Raw genomic sequence first — 17,874 nt, 5'->3', positions numbered from 1 at the left:
GACTTGATTTCAGCCCAAAGACTTGTTATATACTAATGTTCTACTTATATCCTGCTTAAATTGTGAAGCATTTAATGACTCGCACCAGTTCTATAGGTTCACTCTCACTTTGATCTGTTCACGTGAAGATTCGTACGAGACAGAGCTGCCCACCATCTGCAGTCCTCAGTACTTAGGCAGAGTCTCAGTTGTTCGTACTTCACTATAAATGACGGCCTCTTTGTAATGCCTTGCCTGGTGTTTTAGGATCTTCTTGTCTCTTCCCCTGACCCTGACATGGAGCAGCACAAAAAGGAGGGAATATAAAACCCTCCCGCTGGCCCTGGATGGGTGCTCAGTTGGTTAGAGCCTCCTCCGGATGCACCAAGGTGGCAGGTTCAGTATCCAGTCAGGGCACATACAAGAGTCAACCAATGAATGTATAAATGGAACACGAAATTGATATTTTTTCTTCTCTCTTTCTTTCAAATCAACTTAAAACAGCCCTAGTTAACCTGGTAGAGTGGAATTCTGTTGTTTTTGCACCCTTGCATGCATTCTGGTCATGAGACTTCAGTTTTTCCTTTAAACATGCATTCCTCTTCCATTCAAAGGCAACATGATTAAGGAGGCAGAGTTGTTAAAATCAATGAACCTACGTTGACACATCACACACACTCCCCAAACTCCATAGTTCACATTAGGGTTCATGCAGATGGTGTACATTCTGTGGGTTTTGACAAATGTACAGGTGTGTATTTGCGATTATTTGTCATACAGAATGGTTTCACTGTCCTAAAATCCTCTGTGCTCTGCCTACTCCTCACTGTCTGCTCCCTAGCCCCTGGCAGCTACTGATCTTTTCACTGTCTCTGTTGTTTCGCCTCTGCCAGAATGCCGCTCAGCGGGAACCACTCCCGCACGCCCACTTTTCTGTCCTGCACTGAGTGCTCCATCAATGGGCTGTGTCCACCCAGCTCTCGGCTGCTCCTGGTGTGTTCTGCTCTTCCACACAGTGCCGTTCCTCTCTGGATATAGCAGAAACCTAGACATTTACTTGGGTCAAGATCCTCAGTGAGTGGCCATAAAATTTGCTGGTGAGCTTTTGGACTGTCTAGATCAAGGGTTGGGCATTTTTTTTTTGGTAAAGGACCAAATAGGTAATATTGTAGACTTTGTGGGCCATATTATCTCTTTTGTAACAATTCACCCCTGCCATTGTAGTGTGAAAGCATCCAAAGAAAATATGTCAACAAATGGATGTGGCTGTGTTCCAATAAAACTTTATTTACAAAAATATGTAGTGGGCAAGATTTGCTCCACGGGTCATATTTGCTGACCCCTGATTTAAATGCCACTTCCGATACCTTCTTCCTGGAAGAACACTCTTGCCTGTGCTCCTTTTCTGGCCCAAATGACGATGAGGCAATAATCTCAAACAATATATAGTAACTTCTTCCTAGCAGAATCTCTGTCTTTGTAATGAAGTATGTCCACTACAAAGTGTGCCTGTAAGGAGAGTTCCTGGTGGCAGGAGGTCACCTGCCAAAGATTTCCCTCATGGAAGGCTGGCCATTCATTTACCCAGCAGGTAAGTGCCAAAGCATCCTTTTTCTTAGGTCAAAGATTCATAGCAGAAACGAGTTGTTTGTTCTTTCACTTTTTTTTGACATTATTTAACTCTCTCCCATGGGTAATCAGGGTGTTACATAGTTAGGAAAGTATCACTAAAAGAATGTTCTGGGGATTAGGCAAAGGCCATCCCTAGGCATGTGGGGTGTGACACAAATTAGAGCAAAGAAACTTCTCTTCCCTTTCCTATTGGTTTCATATAGGTGAATATCAAGGGCAGTTGATAAACGGTGGTAATGAACTGAACATTAAGAAGTGCAGGGGTTAGGAAGAATTGTTGGAGGGGAGGAGGAAACCTAAAAACATGCAGCTTTGCCCTCAAGAAACTGATAACATTGGAGGGAAATGAGACATAGCAGGTGGAATAGCGTGAGCATCCAAGGCATAACTGGGGCGGGATTTCGTGCTCGGGCAACGGCATTTTGCAGGCTGCTGAGTTGTATTTCAGAGGCTGCAGGAGCTGCCTGTCCTTTTCCTGCTCAGAGCATCATCTGACTGGCATATCCCCTGGTGACGGTTCGGGTTCCAGGTTTATTCTAACAGTGATTTCCTGGCAAGTCTGTTGACTGGCCTTCTAAACTCTATGTGAGACGTGAGTCAAAATACCTTGTTTTTGCCATCTTTGATGTTCCCTTGTCAAAAATAAAAATTTGGTAACTAAAAAATAATGGGAAAGTTACAACACTGCTGAGGATTAAGAGAAAACCACCTGAGCTCCATTACCTTTACATCATCTACATTGTAGTGTACATTACAAAGTGCAGGAAGGATGAAAAGCCTAAGAACGAGAAGACAGTATTTCATTTGTGTCATGGAGGCCCCTTCCCACTAGCTGTGTGATTTCTGGGAAGCCACTTAAATTCTCTCTAGGCCTCAGTGTCCTGATCTGGAAAGTCACAGCAAGGGAGCCGTGCAGATGAAATAAAACAATATGCATGAAAATACGTTTAAAGCTGTAAAAGGTTAAGTAAGGTGCTGCCATCACCACCATCACCATCAGGCTGTTTCTCCCGGGGGAAAGGGCCGGGCTCCTGCTGCTTGGGTTCAACCTAATGAACTACTTTCGTGCCCGTCTGGTTCTCCCTATGCTTCAGTCCTTCCTGTTGCTTCCTGTTTTCAAACAGAAGAGCATTTGATCATGGAAGCAAGCATATGGGCACATTAAATTATTTTTAAAATGAGACTGTATTTATTAATGGTATTATTGTAGCAAAAACATAACATCTCTTTAGTGCTTTGGTGAAATTAATGCTTTTCAATGTAATATGTATCCCGTTACTTTCAGAATAGTATAGCCAAGTGGGAGGGCATCTCTGCCTTGGTAGTAATAGTTAAGCTTTAAGTAGATCTAAATCACATATCCGAGTGTGGACAGAAAGCAGTGGAGGTCTGAGTCCTACTTAAAAGGATCCCCCTTTTCTTCATGCATTACAGAGTCACACAGATGACACGTGTGCAAGGCGACACTAAAAGAATGCCATCTCCCCGACTTACCCCCTCAACACCCCTCACACATTCCTTTATTCTTCTGGATTTATGTTTTAAAATGGTGCGAGAAGTGAACACCTTCCAATCCCCTTTGCTTACTTCTGGCTCAAATTTAAGCCTCTTCCCCAATAATTGGAAATTGATAACCAGAAATCAGAGGAGCAGAACCCACACTTTTGCTTTCACAGCTTGTCATTCACAGCTTGTCATTCAGTGTCATTCATAGCTTGCCATTGAGAGTGAGTGCAAGTGTCTTGAAAATCACAGTGAATGAAAGTCCTGACTACTAAGGACTGTTATAAAGGAACCTCACAGGTGTGTTCGGAGGCTTCCCTGTCTTCCTGACCAGACTCCGACTATCAAGTTGATGTGGAAACTTTAAGTATCGTGGCCATGAGGCAAAATGCTGCATATGGGAGTGAAGAAACCTGGGATCTAATTTCAGTTCTGCTATTATCAAGCTAATTAAAATTCTGTGCTATATTTTGCAGCAAACTGTTCCATCTGAGCCAGGCTGTAGGGTGGGACTGATGTGAGTTCTCTCTGGCAGACAGGCGGCCAATGGTTCCCAACCTCAGCTGCTCCTCAGTGTCTCCCAAGGAGCTCGTGAACACCCTGAGGCCCAGGTTATACCCCAGACCGATTCAATCCGAACCTCTGCAGGTGGGACCGGGGCACGTTCCCCACATGATTACGTGTGTCCTCCCTTGAGGACCAGTGGTTGCAGGATTAAAGCAGGGGGAGTGTCTGTGAAGGTTTGTCTGTGTGGATGAAATGAAGAGGGAGAGCGCAGTCCTGTCTGGTACGAGGTTGGAAAGTCAACTAAGTGGGCGCCTGGAGAAGTGTGACCTGCAGAAGCTGCTGGGGGCGAGGAGCCCATCAGGGTCCTACGTGGGGCTCGAGGTGTTGTGAAGCCTGAAAGATGACTTTGGCTGTGCTTGCTGACTCTAGTCTCACTCTGACGTGGCCCAATCTTGATCCCCTTGCTTCTTTTGCCTCTACCCTTCTGAAACTCTTATTTGGCAACATTAGTTGGGTCTATGCTTTTCAGAGTGGTCAGTGGCGGCACTGTTAACTTGACATTACCATTCGACTGTGTTACAACGCTATACGAGTACCATACAGTCACATCTATCTCCTTGCCTTTACTTATGAGAACTTGGAAATCCTTTCCTCTCTCCTCCACTTAATTGAACCTCACCTTTTTTCAAGCATCACCTTAAGGCCTACCTTTCCTATTGACCCCTTGTTAATCTTTTTATTTTCAGAACTCCTACAGCGTTCCTAATGGATACTAACTAATTAAGGGTTGAATTGAATACCATCTTATATTTGCCTAAACAAACTTCCTTAACTCTAGTCTTCCTAAAAGCTTACTGGAGACTCTGGCTTAGCATGCATTTATCCACTCTTAAGCCTTCTGCACTAAAGGCGTTTTCTGAGTATTCGATCATCTTAGTTCCCTGTCTGTTCATCTTCCTTGGGCCTATTTATCATTCGTAAAAGGACACGACTACAGGCACCCATACTGCGCTAGTTGGGGCTGCAGGAAGGTTTTGCCTGAGGTTTTGCCTCTAACAGCCCTCTTGAAGGCACTCCAGGGCTGGTTTAGCAGCAGCAGTGAAGTAGGTACTTCTGGGCAGAAAGATTCAGGGAAAACGGCGCAGTCTGAGGTAGCCTGTGTGTGCCCGTTCCAGGGGAAAGACTCTGAGATGTCAGCAACTGCAGACAACTACTCACACTTGAACTCAGGTGACTCACAGAACCCCCGATGCTCTTAGGGAGTCCCAGGCTCAGCTCTACCCTGAGTATTGTAGAGTTGTCCTGTTGAGTGGAACTTTCTGCAATGATGACATGTTCTGTATTTCTGCTGTGCCACTTAAAATGCAGCAGTGTGATTGAGGACCTCAATTTTTAATTTAATTTTAATTACGCTTAAATCTAAATAGCCACATGTAGCTGGTGGGTACTGTACTGGACAGTGCAGCTGTAGAGGGGTATGAATGAGGATCGTGGGAAACAAAAGGGCTTGGTTCCCTCCAGCTAAGGGTCCTGAAGTGCTTCCTTCACCCTCGCCATGGGGAAGGCTCTCTTTGCGTTGAGGGAGAGCCAGTCAGCGGCTTCCACAGTCCAGAACGATGACCTAATGCTGAGGAGGGTGACTTCAGTTAACACTATCATATAAACATCTAAATTTCAAAATGGTTGAGGAATGGGCTGCTGGAATCCTTGAATGCCAGAAAACATCCAGTAATTCCACCCATCACCATATATTTGAGGTAAAGAGAACATAGAGGACCAAGATATCTTCTCTGAAGGAAGTTATCTTGAATATTCTGCTAAAAATGTTATCATGTATATTAAAACAGGTTACAAATTTTCCAAGTTAGAATACACGCAAATATAATTAACAGTAAAACTAAGCTGGGATTCAAGACGTATTGTGACTCCCGGTGCCTGCGGGTCAAAATGAACAGCAGGTTTAGGAGACTAAGCTGCATTTGATGTCATGTAACAAAACCCAGCAGTTGTTTTTTTAAAAATCCTCACCCAAGGATATGTTTCTACTGATTTTAGAGAGAGAAGGAAGGGCAGAGAGACACAGAGACACAGAGAGAAATATCGAGTGAAACAGAAACATCTATCGGTGGCCTCCTGTGTGCACCCTGACCAGGGGGCGAAACTGCCACGCCGGTAAGTGCCCTGACAGGGAATCAAACCCACAACGCGTTGGTGCCCGGGACGATGCTCCCACCAACTGAGTACCCAGCCAGGGCAGCAGTTAGTTTTTTGAATAAATCCCTCATATTAACACTTGACTTGTCATTTGTGGCTTTATCATAAACCAGGAAAGAAAAATACATAAAATTCCAGTTGAAGCTTGCTGGTTGTTTAAATCCCCGATAAATGGGTATTTATCTTAGTAATGGCCTTTAATATACAAAGTTAATGTTACAATCACCATTGTCAGGCCTGCTTATCTGAGAGTGGTAGTGGGTTTGTGATAACCCAATTATTTCTTCCATTCTTTCTATAGGAGGCATTTTATTGTTGTGGTTAGGGTCATTTACTTGGTCTTACGGCCCGGCATTCCAATCAACAGTTTTAGCCAGTCATCCTTCAACAGGGTTCAGGAAAGGAGAGATTTCACTTCATTATATTTTCCCCGGAGAGGCCAGGGGGCTGATTTTTGACCTTCGAGAATTAAAATCCGAATGCAGGATTGGCTGGTTGTCCCAGAGTAATCTAACATAGAAGCATAGAGGGTACCTTTGCGGTTAACAGGATGGGCACTGTAATACACTGCTTTCAAGTTATCTGTGGTGAAGGCCTGTTGTTTTTCTTTAAATTTTCAATCTATTTGCAGGCTAGTAATTTTGTAAAATACAGTAACAGTGAAATGAAAACAGTCATACAAAATACAGAGCCTAATTTATTGGTATCACATCCGACAGCTATAGACTTACTCTGTCAAACTGCTGCAAGTACCTGTTCACTCGGTTTCTGCACCTCGCGGCCCACCCCGTGTGTGGGCCTGGCCCGAGGGCTGTGCCTTGAGGGGTGCTGCTCTCCCAGAGCGCCTGTCACGGGGCTTCACACCCGACCATTCAGAAAGGAAAATGGCTACTCATATCAGAGACTTGAGTCTCAACGTTTGAAGGGAGCACGACCAGGTAATTTCTCGAAGGCCCTCCCAGTTTGCTGACTTCTGATCTGGGGAACTGGGGCTTCCTTCCACCTGCACGTCAAGCAGGGCCTCTGGGCTCATATTGGCCCACTGCTCCTTCAGCTCTTTATTCTACCAGGGTCCTCCCGAGCTGCCAGTTTCTGACGTTTAGAAATACCTTCCTCCTCTCTAACATTAGGCCTCAGTGGGAGGGAGGAGGAGGAAACACTTAACCAAATCAGGGGAGTCCTATGAAAGGTGTCCTACCAAACTCTTTGCCCTGCCAAGGGTTTTTTGTATCTGCCTGGATTTTTAATCTCAAAATATCTCCAATTATCCTTGGACTAGAGCCTGGGCCATGACTCAGTTAAAATTCTAACTACACAACTCTTAACTAGCTGAAATGTTTCGCTATACATATTTCACTGTACGCATATTGATGGACTCCTGCTTAATAGTCCCTTGCCGTAGTATCTGGACAAATCTTTCTCCTTAGCTCAATATAAGATGCTTTGCATGTGCCATCAAACAATCTTACTCCATCGGAGCTTGAATTTTACTTTGTTGCAGGGCAGTAATAGGTAAATTAATGTTGCTAAGAAAACCATAGGAAATGTTCTGATTTTTTTTGTTTTTGTTCTGTTCAATTTTATCTTGATTAATTTCATGATTTTGGTTTCTACCTACAACTTTTCATCTTTAAAAAACTGCCATAAAGCAGTGTGGCTAATTTGCTTAATAAAAATATATTTCACAATGGGAAGAAATATAATGATTAATGGATAACAATAACTACTACTATAAAAGAGATTTTATTTTTCTTGTTAAGATGTCTAAGAATATTATGAAATTTATTTAATCTTAAATAAATCGATATCTAAATGTCCCAGGCTATCCAAGCAAAGTAACCCTGTGTAGGTTTTAGCTGAAGCCACTGTTTTCTTACCCTCTCTGTGCAGATTCCCAGGTAAGTTCCACAGTGGGGCTAAACACTAGGTAACTAAGTCAGGGGCAGGCTAGGTATAAAGAACTTTCAAAACTGGACAGGCACCCACACAAAGCATCATAGCCAGACCAGAGTAAAACAAAAAGCGCCTTTGCTTGGTCAGTCTCCTAGCAGGAACACTGCCCCGCATGCAGCTCCCTGCCTTCCAGTCCTCTCACATCCACTGCTATGGTTTCACGATTCGTTTCCCAAGTGCAGTTCCACAACTCAAATATTTCTAGTTTTCATTTCTCTCTTTGCCTCCAAGTCAACAGACCTAAAATAAAACAAATCTCAAAACCCTGGAGTTTGATGAGATCCTAGGGGACATCCAATTTTGACTTTAATGGCTAAATGAGTAGCTTTTACACAACTTCCAAGAGGGGGTTCTCTCATCTCTCCTCAGCTCCAGCTCTAGGGACCTCCTCTTGCCCCATGGCTACTCTCAGTGCCCTGCTTCCAATACCAGTTCTCTGTCCAGGTTTTCCCAGCCAGGAAATGATACCGTCTTTCCAGCTTCCAAGACCCCTTAAGCCAGCACCGTCTGATTAGTCCTCAAACCCTCCGTTTCTAATCAAGTATAAGATGGATCAAGCCTAACATTTTCATTTATTTTTAATTATTATTTTTAAATCCTCACCCGAGGATATGTTTATTGATATTGTGTGTGTGTGTGTGTGTGTGTGTGTGAGAGAGAGAGAGAGAGAGAGAGAGAGAGAGTGAGACAGGAAGAGGGAGAAACTTTGATGTGAGAAACGTCCATTCCATTCGTGCCCTGACTGGGGATTGAACCTGCAGCTTAGGTATGTGCCCTGACCAGGGATTAAACCCTCAATCTGTCGGTGTAGGAGATGCTGCTCCAACCAACTGAGCCATGCAGGGCAGGCCTAACACTTTAAAAAAAATTTTCTTTTTTTTAAAAAAGATTTTATTTATTTATTTTTAGAGAGGGGAAGGGAGGGAGAAAGAGAGGGAGAGAAACATCAGTGTGTGGTTGCCTCTCATGTTCCCTGCGCTGGGGACCTGGCCTGCAACCCAGGCATGTGCCTTGACTGGGAATTGAACTGGCAATGCTTTGGTTCGCAGGCCGGCACTCTACTGAGCCACACCAGCCAGGGCACACTTAACATTTTTAATTGGCTCTCTCTCCAAGCCCCATAATTTCTAGCACATAATAGGTCATCAATAACTAATTGCCAATTAAGTGATTGATATTTTAAATCTATAAAGAGCTCAACCTTAGCAAAGGAGAGTTTCTTACACCGAATCTTGTGCTTCATGAGATATTTTTGACCAAATAGCCAGATGAGAATTACATCATGTTAACTATAAATTAGGAACAAAGTTACAGTTCATTAGTAGATGAAGCGATAGCTGTGCAGTTTATGCATCATTTAAAGACTCCTGTGGAGCAGAAGTGCTGTATGCAGTGGGAAGTGACACTTCGGAGAAATTTTGGTAAAATCTACCCAATTGACAGCAGAGAGTTCATTCTTTTACACTTCTTATGTTTTTTTCTTATTCTCTACTGTGCAGAACCAGTCTAGCCTTCCTAAAGCAAGTGAACTATCTTTCCTGTTATACCAGTAACGACAGCATCTTAAAATTTCATTAAAGATGCAGAAGTTGAACTTGTGGCAGCCAATTTTGTTTTATTTATTTTCAGGTAATTTCAGTAGGTGGATGGGAATAGGACTACTGTACTTGGCATTTCTTCTGAAAACAAAACTGGGCCTACAGATCAGTGATGTGTAGTTCGGTAAGGCCCAGATTTCATTCTGATCCAAGATACAGCGTTAGAGGACAATAACTCAGAGATGAGTAAGTCACTAGTTATTTAACAAAGTTTCCAAAAGCTGTGTTGCTGCAGTGAAACCTGCTACAAACAGAATGACTGCTGCTGTTGTTTAGAGGCTGGACTAGAAAACCCATCAGAGTAGACTAATTCTCCTCGCTTCTCACACTCTAGTTATAATCTCAATTCAATTCGGGGAACAGAGCATTAAGTTATGCGAACACTGCTACCTCCCAGAGGATCCAGGGAGGTAGGAACTAATACAAAAAAAAAAAAGGAAGCTTGTTCTCTCCTATTTAAATATTTTAAATATTTAACAATGAACTTTTAGAAGAAATAAACAGGTATTCAAACAAGCACATGTACACGCATGTTTATAGCAGCACTGTTCACACGTCAAAAGGTGGAGACAGCCCACGTGTCCACCAGCAGGTAAATGGATAAACTCGTTGTGCCAGGTCCGACCGGGAGCGGTTCAGCCACAAAGCAGGTGAAGTATTGATACGTGCTATAAAGCTGATGAAGCTTACAAACATTATGCTAAGTGAGAGAAGCCAGACACAAAATGTCACATCGCATGATTCCATTTATAGGAAATCTTCAGAAATAGATTAAATCCACAGAGACAGGATGTAGATTGGTGGTTGCCAGGGGCTGAGGGGAGGGGGAAATGGGGAGAAGCTGCTTAATATAAGGAGTTTTATTCTGGAGTGATGGAAATGTGCTGGTGGTTGTACATTGTGATTGTACTAAATGTCACTGAATTGTTCACTTTAAAATAGTTTAATAAACAAAAACAATGAACTCAAGCCTCAAAACCATATTCTTACAATACCTTTAGAATACTCTCCACTGTACTTTACACTTACCTTGCACACCATGGATGTCTTTGCTCCAAGCCTAGCAGCTTGGACACACTGGTTGGCACCTTTCCCTCCAAAGCCAATAAAAAACTTATGTCCATGGATGGTTTCTCCAGTTTTTGGCAAACGAGAAGTAAGACTATAATAATTTAAAAAAGAGACAGAAAAAAAAAACCCCACATTGGTAGCTGCAATCAATTTAAGTTCTTCAGGAGAGAGGGAAAGTTATCGGAGGGAGCTCTAAGCAATCAGAACTGTGAGCAGAAGCAGGGAAGGGTGCCTTTTCCTTCTTGAGAACATTCAGTAGTTTGCGTCACTGCTGAGAATGCGCCTGCCTGGCAGGCCTGCTCTCCCCCACTGCCCTGCACTACCGTAGCGCTACTCCAGATGGCAGGTCCTAGTGCCTGTGCTGCATCAGCTTCTTCACGGTGCCCGTGTTCATGTTGGGGAACTCGCGGGCGCGGTAACTTCACATTCCCCCTTCTCAACGCCCAGCACCCAGCCTATTCACGGTGGGACTTAATAAACGGGGTCAAGATAAGGTGTGTTTCCTTCCAGGTTTATTTGGTCACTTTGATATGAAGCAGGAAGGGTAGCAGGGGCTGGCAAGCACGTCCAGGACCCAAGGAGGAGAGAGAAGTTGCAGTTCCAGGCAACAAAGAATCTTCTCTGCCTCCTGGAGGGTGGGCTGGGAGTGGGGTATTTAGGTTCAGGTTTCCACCCTAATCCACCCTGTACAGAACCCATTTCATGCACTGACTCAAAAACAAAACAAAACACAAAACACCTGTTCTAAAAAATGAATTCTAAAGAGCTAAGTTTGGTTTTAAATTTTTACTGTAGAAAACCCAAACATACAAAACTAGAGAACAGAGTATACTGATTTCCCCTATACCTATCACCCAGATCCAACTATTGTCCACTCACAGCCAATCTTCTTTCCATCTAAACCTTCATCAGCTTCTGCAAGAACTGAGGGTTTTTACTGATAGGTTACTATGACATGTTACTGCCTGACAAGGACAGCATTAAATGAGGCCAAGAGTAAAAGGTGTGCCCCAGTATATGATTTCCACAACACCAAAGGTGGGAGATGTGAGGGGACAACATCTTCGGAGGACAGTAGACTTTAAATGGAAGAGGGGTTCTGGGTGGAGGGGCCCGGTGGTAGGAGGACTGGTTGACTGGCCACACAGAAGTGGGCCAAGGGCCCGATGGAGCAGATGGAGAGATGGGAGGTGTGACCAAAAAGGTTAATTAGCTTTAGGCAGAAAAGAAAGACCAGGAGAGATGGTAAGTCAACTGAGAACCTACTTTGTTTTAGCATATTCGGAATTTATATTCACTTCCCACATAGGCTGTGAGCTATCTGAAACCATCATCTTATTATGTTAGAGTAACAGAACAGTGCCAGTCCCCACAGGTCACTCACTGCCTGTCTGCCATGGGATGCCGTAGGGCTGGTGACAGGGACACATGATGGTGTGAATAAAGACCAAGTTCGACCTGTGGACCTCCCGTATGCAGTTTTAAGTCTCACTAAACGACTCCATTCCCCAGCACTGCACTGTCAAATATGGTTACTTGAGATTCAAGAGATTCATCAATAATTTGAAAACATCCCACTCCACTCCTCCCCTTTTCAATTCTATTTTTAGCTTGGATTCTAAATGCATTTATAGTACTGATGAAAAAAATATACATCTACAAGGTTCATTTCTGAAAAAGGTACTCAATCAAGAGAAAAATGGTTTTAATGTAATGTTATTATCCTGTCATTTAATTTAGCAATGACAAGTAATGATGAGATTTTGATTTGCATCAGAAATCTTAAACATTTTAGGGTTCTGTTATGAACAGGCGATGATGAGTAATCTGTGTGGTTGAGTAACTATGTGAATTCTTGGCTTATTGATGCGGCTACAAACAACATTCACAACGACTTTGAAAAGAAAAAATATCCAATGTGGCTAAAACCAGGCCAAATAATTTAATTAGTAAGACTCACTAAAGAAAGTTATGACTTCCACTGTATTTCTCGTATACTTGATCTGGGTCAGCATTCATTGGTTTGAATCAAGTGTATTTTTGTTATCAACTGAGGGAAATCTTGAAAAACGTATCGCCACCTTATCGTTGGGGTGCATACGTATGTGGGGGACGAGTGAAATCGGGTGCAGCGTGGACTGTTTGATGCGGGAGCAGAGGGCTGGGCTTAAACAATGGATATTAACACAGGCACTGGACTGACTTAGCCATTACAGAAATTCCTCAGTCCTTCAGAATTCTACTTTCTTTTCCTTCTGCGTCTTTGCCCTACTCTTCCCTCTTTCTTCTCTCAGTTGTGGACTTCCCCTGCATGAGGTCAGGGCCCAAGTCTGTCGTGTTCCCCACTTTACCATTAGCGCCTGTCTCTTAACATGGGGTCAACATTTGCTGACTGAACAAGTCTTTGTAAGTGTCCTCCCTGATCTCTCAAGGGTAGCAGAGTATGCCACCCCAAAACATGACTGTAGGAGATCAGGACATGCCACCCAGAAATATGTCGCTCTGGCATATTGATGATTTTGAGCTGAGGCATTTGGGAAACAGCAGGAAGAGGCTTTCTCTGTACTTCCGGTATCTGCCTGAAGGCAGATCCTCCAAAAGGAACTCAGCTGCCATCAATCCCCTCCCTGGGAGTTTCATCAACCAGGGAAAAAGGACGCTGGTCACAGGAGAGACCAGAAGTCCTCACCACCCCCAGACACACGTGGACACAAACCATCAGTCCTGACATCTCTTCCAAGGGCCCATTCACCTTTCCTAAAAGTCACTGATTCTCCCCTAACAGGCCTACCTCCCCCTCCCCTTTGCCTATTAAAATGGAATTTAATCCTGAATTTGATGTCACCTTGGGGAGTTACTCATTTTTTCCTAGGTTTCTCCCATGTATACCTGGGGGATACATGTTAATACTTTCGTTTGCTTTTCTCTTATTAATCGTTTATTACGGGGGTCTCAGTCAAAGAACTCAGAAGGGTAGAGGGAAAATTACTTTATTCATCTACACCTCTTTTCCATGCCTCCTTTGTGTAGTCTGCATTCTTCTGGACTGAGGCTGTGGAAGTGCTGATGATGGGAAGGAGGAGCAGATGGGAAGGGATGACGGTTCCACTGGCTGGCAGTACAGTTCTGGGTTTGCCAAACTGTGCCCGCTGCACTCCCCGTGTTAGCAGCACTCCTCTTCTACAGGCACGAGGTCCAGCTGGAACTCACACTGTCATTCCTTCATCAGTGCACTGGCTGAACAAATGTCAAGCCAGTGCTTTCCAATGGGGAAACCTAACCACAATGCGAGTAATACGAGTTGAGAACAAAACAAAACAAACATGTCACGGAACAAGGAGATCAGTATGTTCCGATTCATGTTTTTTAAAAGGAAAAGATGTACGAGGCCTGTCCAGAAGGTATCCAGCCATGTAATATGAAAAATAGAGACATTTACTGAAGAAGATAGAAGATACAAGAAACACTCTACATAGGAAAATGACGCCTCAGTACCCTTTAAAGAGGCATCTTGGGAGCTCACACAGTTTTTTCAATTGCCATCAGCTGTCCCATCATATTTTCCTGAATCTCATTAATGGTCTGAATAGTTTCTGTGGAGGAATATTGAAGCTTAACGCAAAATTTGATGCAGATTTTTTGCTCTACTCACTCAGTCATTTTGCATGCCATGGCCACACAGTACACATGCTCACTCAAAGGCATCTACTGCCCCCACTGACTAGTACAGTGAAGTCGTCATTGTTCACACATGTGCATTCCAATCCACTCTCCTTGGCTGCCAGTTACATAGATGTTGTGCAAACCATTCTTGTTATATTAACAATGGCTGGATCTTTTCCAGACAGACCTCGTATGTGTATGTTCTCAGATTATATGTAAATTCATAGACAATGAAATGTTAATGACAAGTGTCCATGAGAAGGGTGGAAGTGGGGAGCAAAAAATTCATGTTTTACTTCATATACTTATGCACAGGAAGTATATGCAACAAGAATAGAGTTGTGTGTTATGGGAGACCACTTCTACTGTTACTACTTCTGTCTTCCCTGCATCTTTTTCCAGTCACCGGTTCTTCCGGGGCTCCAGCTGGCTTCTTGCAGGTGCAACCTAGCAGCGCCTTGCCCAGTGCCACTCTCTTTCCACTCCTGGATTTCTGTTTCTTTGTTACGGTTCTTCAGGCTGTCCCGCAGGATTGAGTGATCAGTGGCCTATACGGGTGGCCAACTTGAACATGTCAAGCATCTTTGTATGGGTGCTTCCCACTCCTGTGCTTCACTTTCCCTGTCCCTTGCTCTTGCTCCCTGGATCAGAGTCCTGAATAGAGGATGTGCACTTACGTCTTTGTCTCACACTCTGCTTTCTGTTAGACGCACACCAAGGCAGTTTCTTCCATATGTATTTTTTTTTTTAATAAAAGTAAATGGAGAGTGGAAAATGGAGTGGAGAGCAACCAGAAAGTTAGTCATAAACAGGTAGAAGCATTTCACAATTGTAAATCCTAATTTACTTTCAATTAGGCTTTCCTATCTTTTTTCTTTAATGAAATCATGAAATTAAGGTCCCATTCGAGGACTGGCATGAAGCACCATCCCTGGATGAAAGCATTACTGTGATTTGTCCTAATTCAAATAGGAGGTTTAGCAAGGTGCCAAAAGACAGACAAATTAAGTGTTCAAAGGAAAAAAATGAAAGCAGTACTGGTAGAAATACCATGCTGTTAGCATTTAAACATTTAAAATAGTGTACATTTCTGAATGAGGGTGAAAACCCAGAGAAAACCAGTCTTAAGAAATACATTTCAATTTAAGACATAGTCGTAGCTTTAAAGTGGTCGCAACATTTTAAAGTTGGACAGAAGGAAACACCACCAACAGTTGCTCAGGGATGGACCCACAGTCTCCTGGGCCACGAGGGCCCAGGGTTAGTGCCTGGCTGTGTGAGGCAGGAGGCCTGAGCCATTTACTGATTGTATTGCCTTTGACAGCTTTCCCCTCTTTGAACCAGCTTCTTCTCTTGCAAAACAGGTTTAATAATACTTGTCAACTCCTTAAATGCCTGGGTTTTGTGCTCTGAGTTATTTCACTGACAGGTGTTAGCAGAACAACTTATCATTGCTTTTAACTTCTTGACAATGATGTGCTTGTTACAGATTCCCAGAGATGATTCATAGCAACGGAAGGAGTGACCTGGTGAAATAGTGGTGAGAAGGGTTTCCACCAAAAAGGTCACACTATTGCTGGCTCCAGCCCAAGGTCAAGGACTACGCTGCCCTTCGCCTTCTGCACTGCATCCTTTCTTCTAGCTGCAAGCTTCCGACACACGACAACTAAAATAAGGATTGTACTATTAGTTATGACCCAATTAAAATTCATTACACTCATTTAGTATTCCTACTGCCTGTGCTCTTCACCCATATCTGTTCTTCTCAGCATTTGTATATGTCACATTTACAAGGATGAGAGTAATTTCCAACCATGTCAGTACCTACCGCTGCCTCTGTAAAAAGAACTTAGCCTCTCAACTACAACTTCATCCTGTGCTCCCTAACCCAGATTTATTCAAGGAAACGAAACATGAATTATGCTCGAAACAGTTCTTAACTGAGTTTGATGTCTAGCTGATCTTTTCCTGGCTAACATAATAAGTCTGTGGCTAAAGAGTCATTCTGTCTGAAGATGTAGCTACGCTTGAATTTGTAGAACAGAAAAACAACCCTCTAGCCAGAGGGGCCAGCCTTTCAGAGTGCCACATCCTTCAGTCTTATTCATCTAAATTCTGCTTATGTCTGCTTATGTGTGAGTAACTGTGCTAGGCCCTGGGAGAGCCAATAAGATGAATACGTGATAGTCTTTTCCCATGTTAAGGTCTCACATGGCTTACCTCATTCACGCCTCTGCTGAAATGTTACCTCCTTGGGCCTTCTCAGCCACCTTACAGGAGATACCCCCTTCCTATTTTAATTTCTGTTAAGCATTCATTCATTCATTCTGGCAAGAAACACTAGGTTTCTGGATCAGAGACAGCCTTTCAATTGTTCATACTTATGCTAGTTCTCTATGTCCCAGTCATGACCAGGTGACATGATGAGAGAAACTTCCAAATAATGAGTTTTTGGAATTTATATAGGACAGCTGACAGCTGCTGCTCCTCCTTCCCTCTGGGGTGGGGACTGGGAAGGTGAGGAAGGAGGGAAGGGGGAAGGGGAGAAGACCTACTGACCTTCGCTTTGTAATACAGATAAGCTCTCTCGGGGAGGGGAGGGGTAGGTCTCTAGGTTTCCAACCCTAGAATGTAAATCAATGTGTCTGGAGAAGTCTCAATCTCTCCAGAGGCTTCTGACTTCGGGGTCTGCCATTCAAACATTCTTTAATTTAGGTGCTAGCAATCTTTGCTCAGCAAGTCCTGACCACGCAGAAATGTGAGAGCATTCACAGAGCATTGCTTGCCAACAGCTTTCTTCACAGCAGTATCTCTACCCAACATTACAATACTCGTTTACTTCTTTCCTCTTTCCCTGGTTGCTCTTGCATTAACTGTATTTCATCTTCACTTTGGTGTGTTATTAACTCTACCACTTTTTTCTGTTTTTTTTTTTAGAAGTGATTGATCTAGGGTTTACTATATACATCTTTACCTTAACCAGTTTATTTTCAAACATACCACTTTATCTATAAAGGTAATTTATTTTACAACGGCATTCTTCCATTTCCCTTCCCTGACCTTTGTGCTCCTATTGTCGTGCGTTCTACCTCTCCACGTAAACCTTACAATTTGGTGTTCACTGTTATTTAAACCGCCACTCGCCTTTGTACATTTTTTAATCCTCACCTGAGGGGAGATACGTATATATTTTATCCATTTGAGAGAGAGTGAGCAAGCCAGAGAGAAACATCGATTGGTTGCCCCTCACACACGCCCCGACCAGGACCACACCCGCTAACTTTCAGTGTACGGGATGACTCTCCAATCAACGGAGCCTCCTGGTGGGGGCTTCATTGCCTTTTAAAGAAATTAAGAAATGAAGAAAAAAAGTCTTTGTATTCACCCATGTATTTAGCATTTCTGGGGCTCCTCATGCCTTTGGGTGGTTCGGAGTTTCCACCTGGTGTCCTCGTGGTCCCGCCTAAAGAACTTCCTCCATGTTTACTGTCGTGCAGGTGTCCGGCGACAAGTTCTTTCAGCGATCGTTTCTCTGTCCTTATTTCCCCTTTGTGTTTGTAGGGTATACGATTCTACATTGATAGTTTATGTTTCAAGCACTTTAAAGATTTAATTTTTTCTGGCTTGCATTGTTTCTGATAAGAAGTCTGTAATCAATCTTTGTTCCCCTATAGGTAATGTGTATTCTTTTCCTCTGGATGATTTTAAGAGTTTCTACTTATAATTGGTTTTCAAGAACTTGACTACAATGTAC

At 43.3% G+C, this 17,874-nt stretch overlaps 1 protein-coding gene across 1 annotated transcript in view; it reads right to left on the bottom strand.

Moving 5' to 3' along the window:
- The window catches only part of RBKS (ribokinase), an 82,794-nt gene that overhangs the window by 51,752 nt on the left and 13,168 nt on the right, over positions 1–17,874 (bottom strand). Inside the window, exon 2 of the mRNA XM_024552603.4 lies at positions 10,416–10,548. Coding sequence (XP_024408371.1) covers positions 10,416–10,548 — 133 coding nt within the window. The remainder of the gene's footprint in view (positions 1–10,415; positions 10,549–17,874) is intronic.

Source organism: Desmodus rotundus, chromosome 5 (assembly GCF_022682495.2).
Source record: "Desmodus rotundus isolate HL8 chromosome 5, HLdesRot8A.1, whole genome shotgun sequence".
Taxonomy (NCBI): domain Eukaryota; kingdom Metazoa; phylum Chordata; class Mammalia; order Chiroptera; family Phyllostomidae; genus Desmodus; species Desmodus rotundus.
This window is presented reverse-complemented; position numbering and strand designations above follow the sequence as displayed.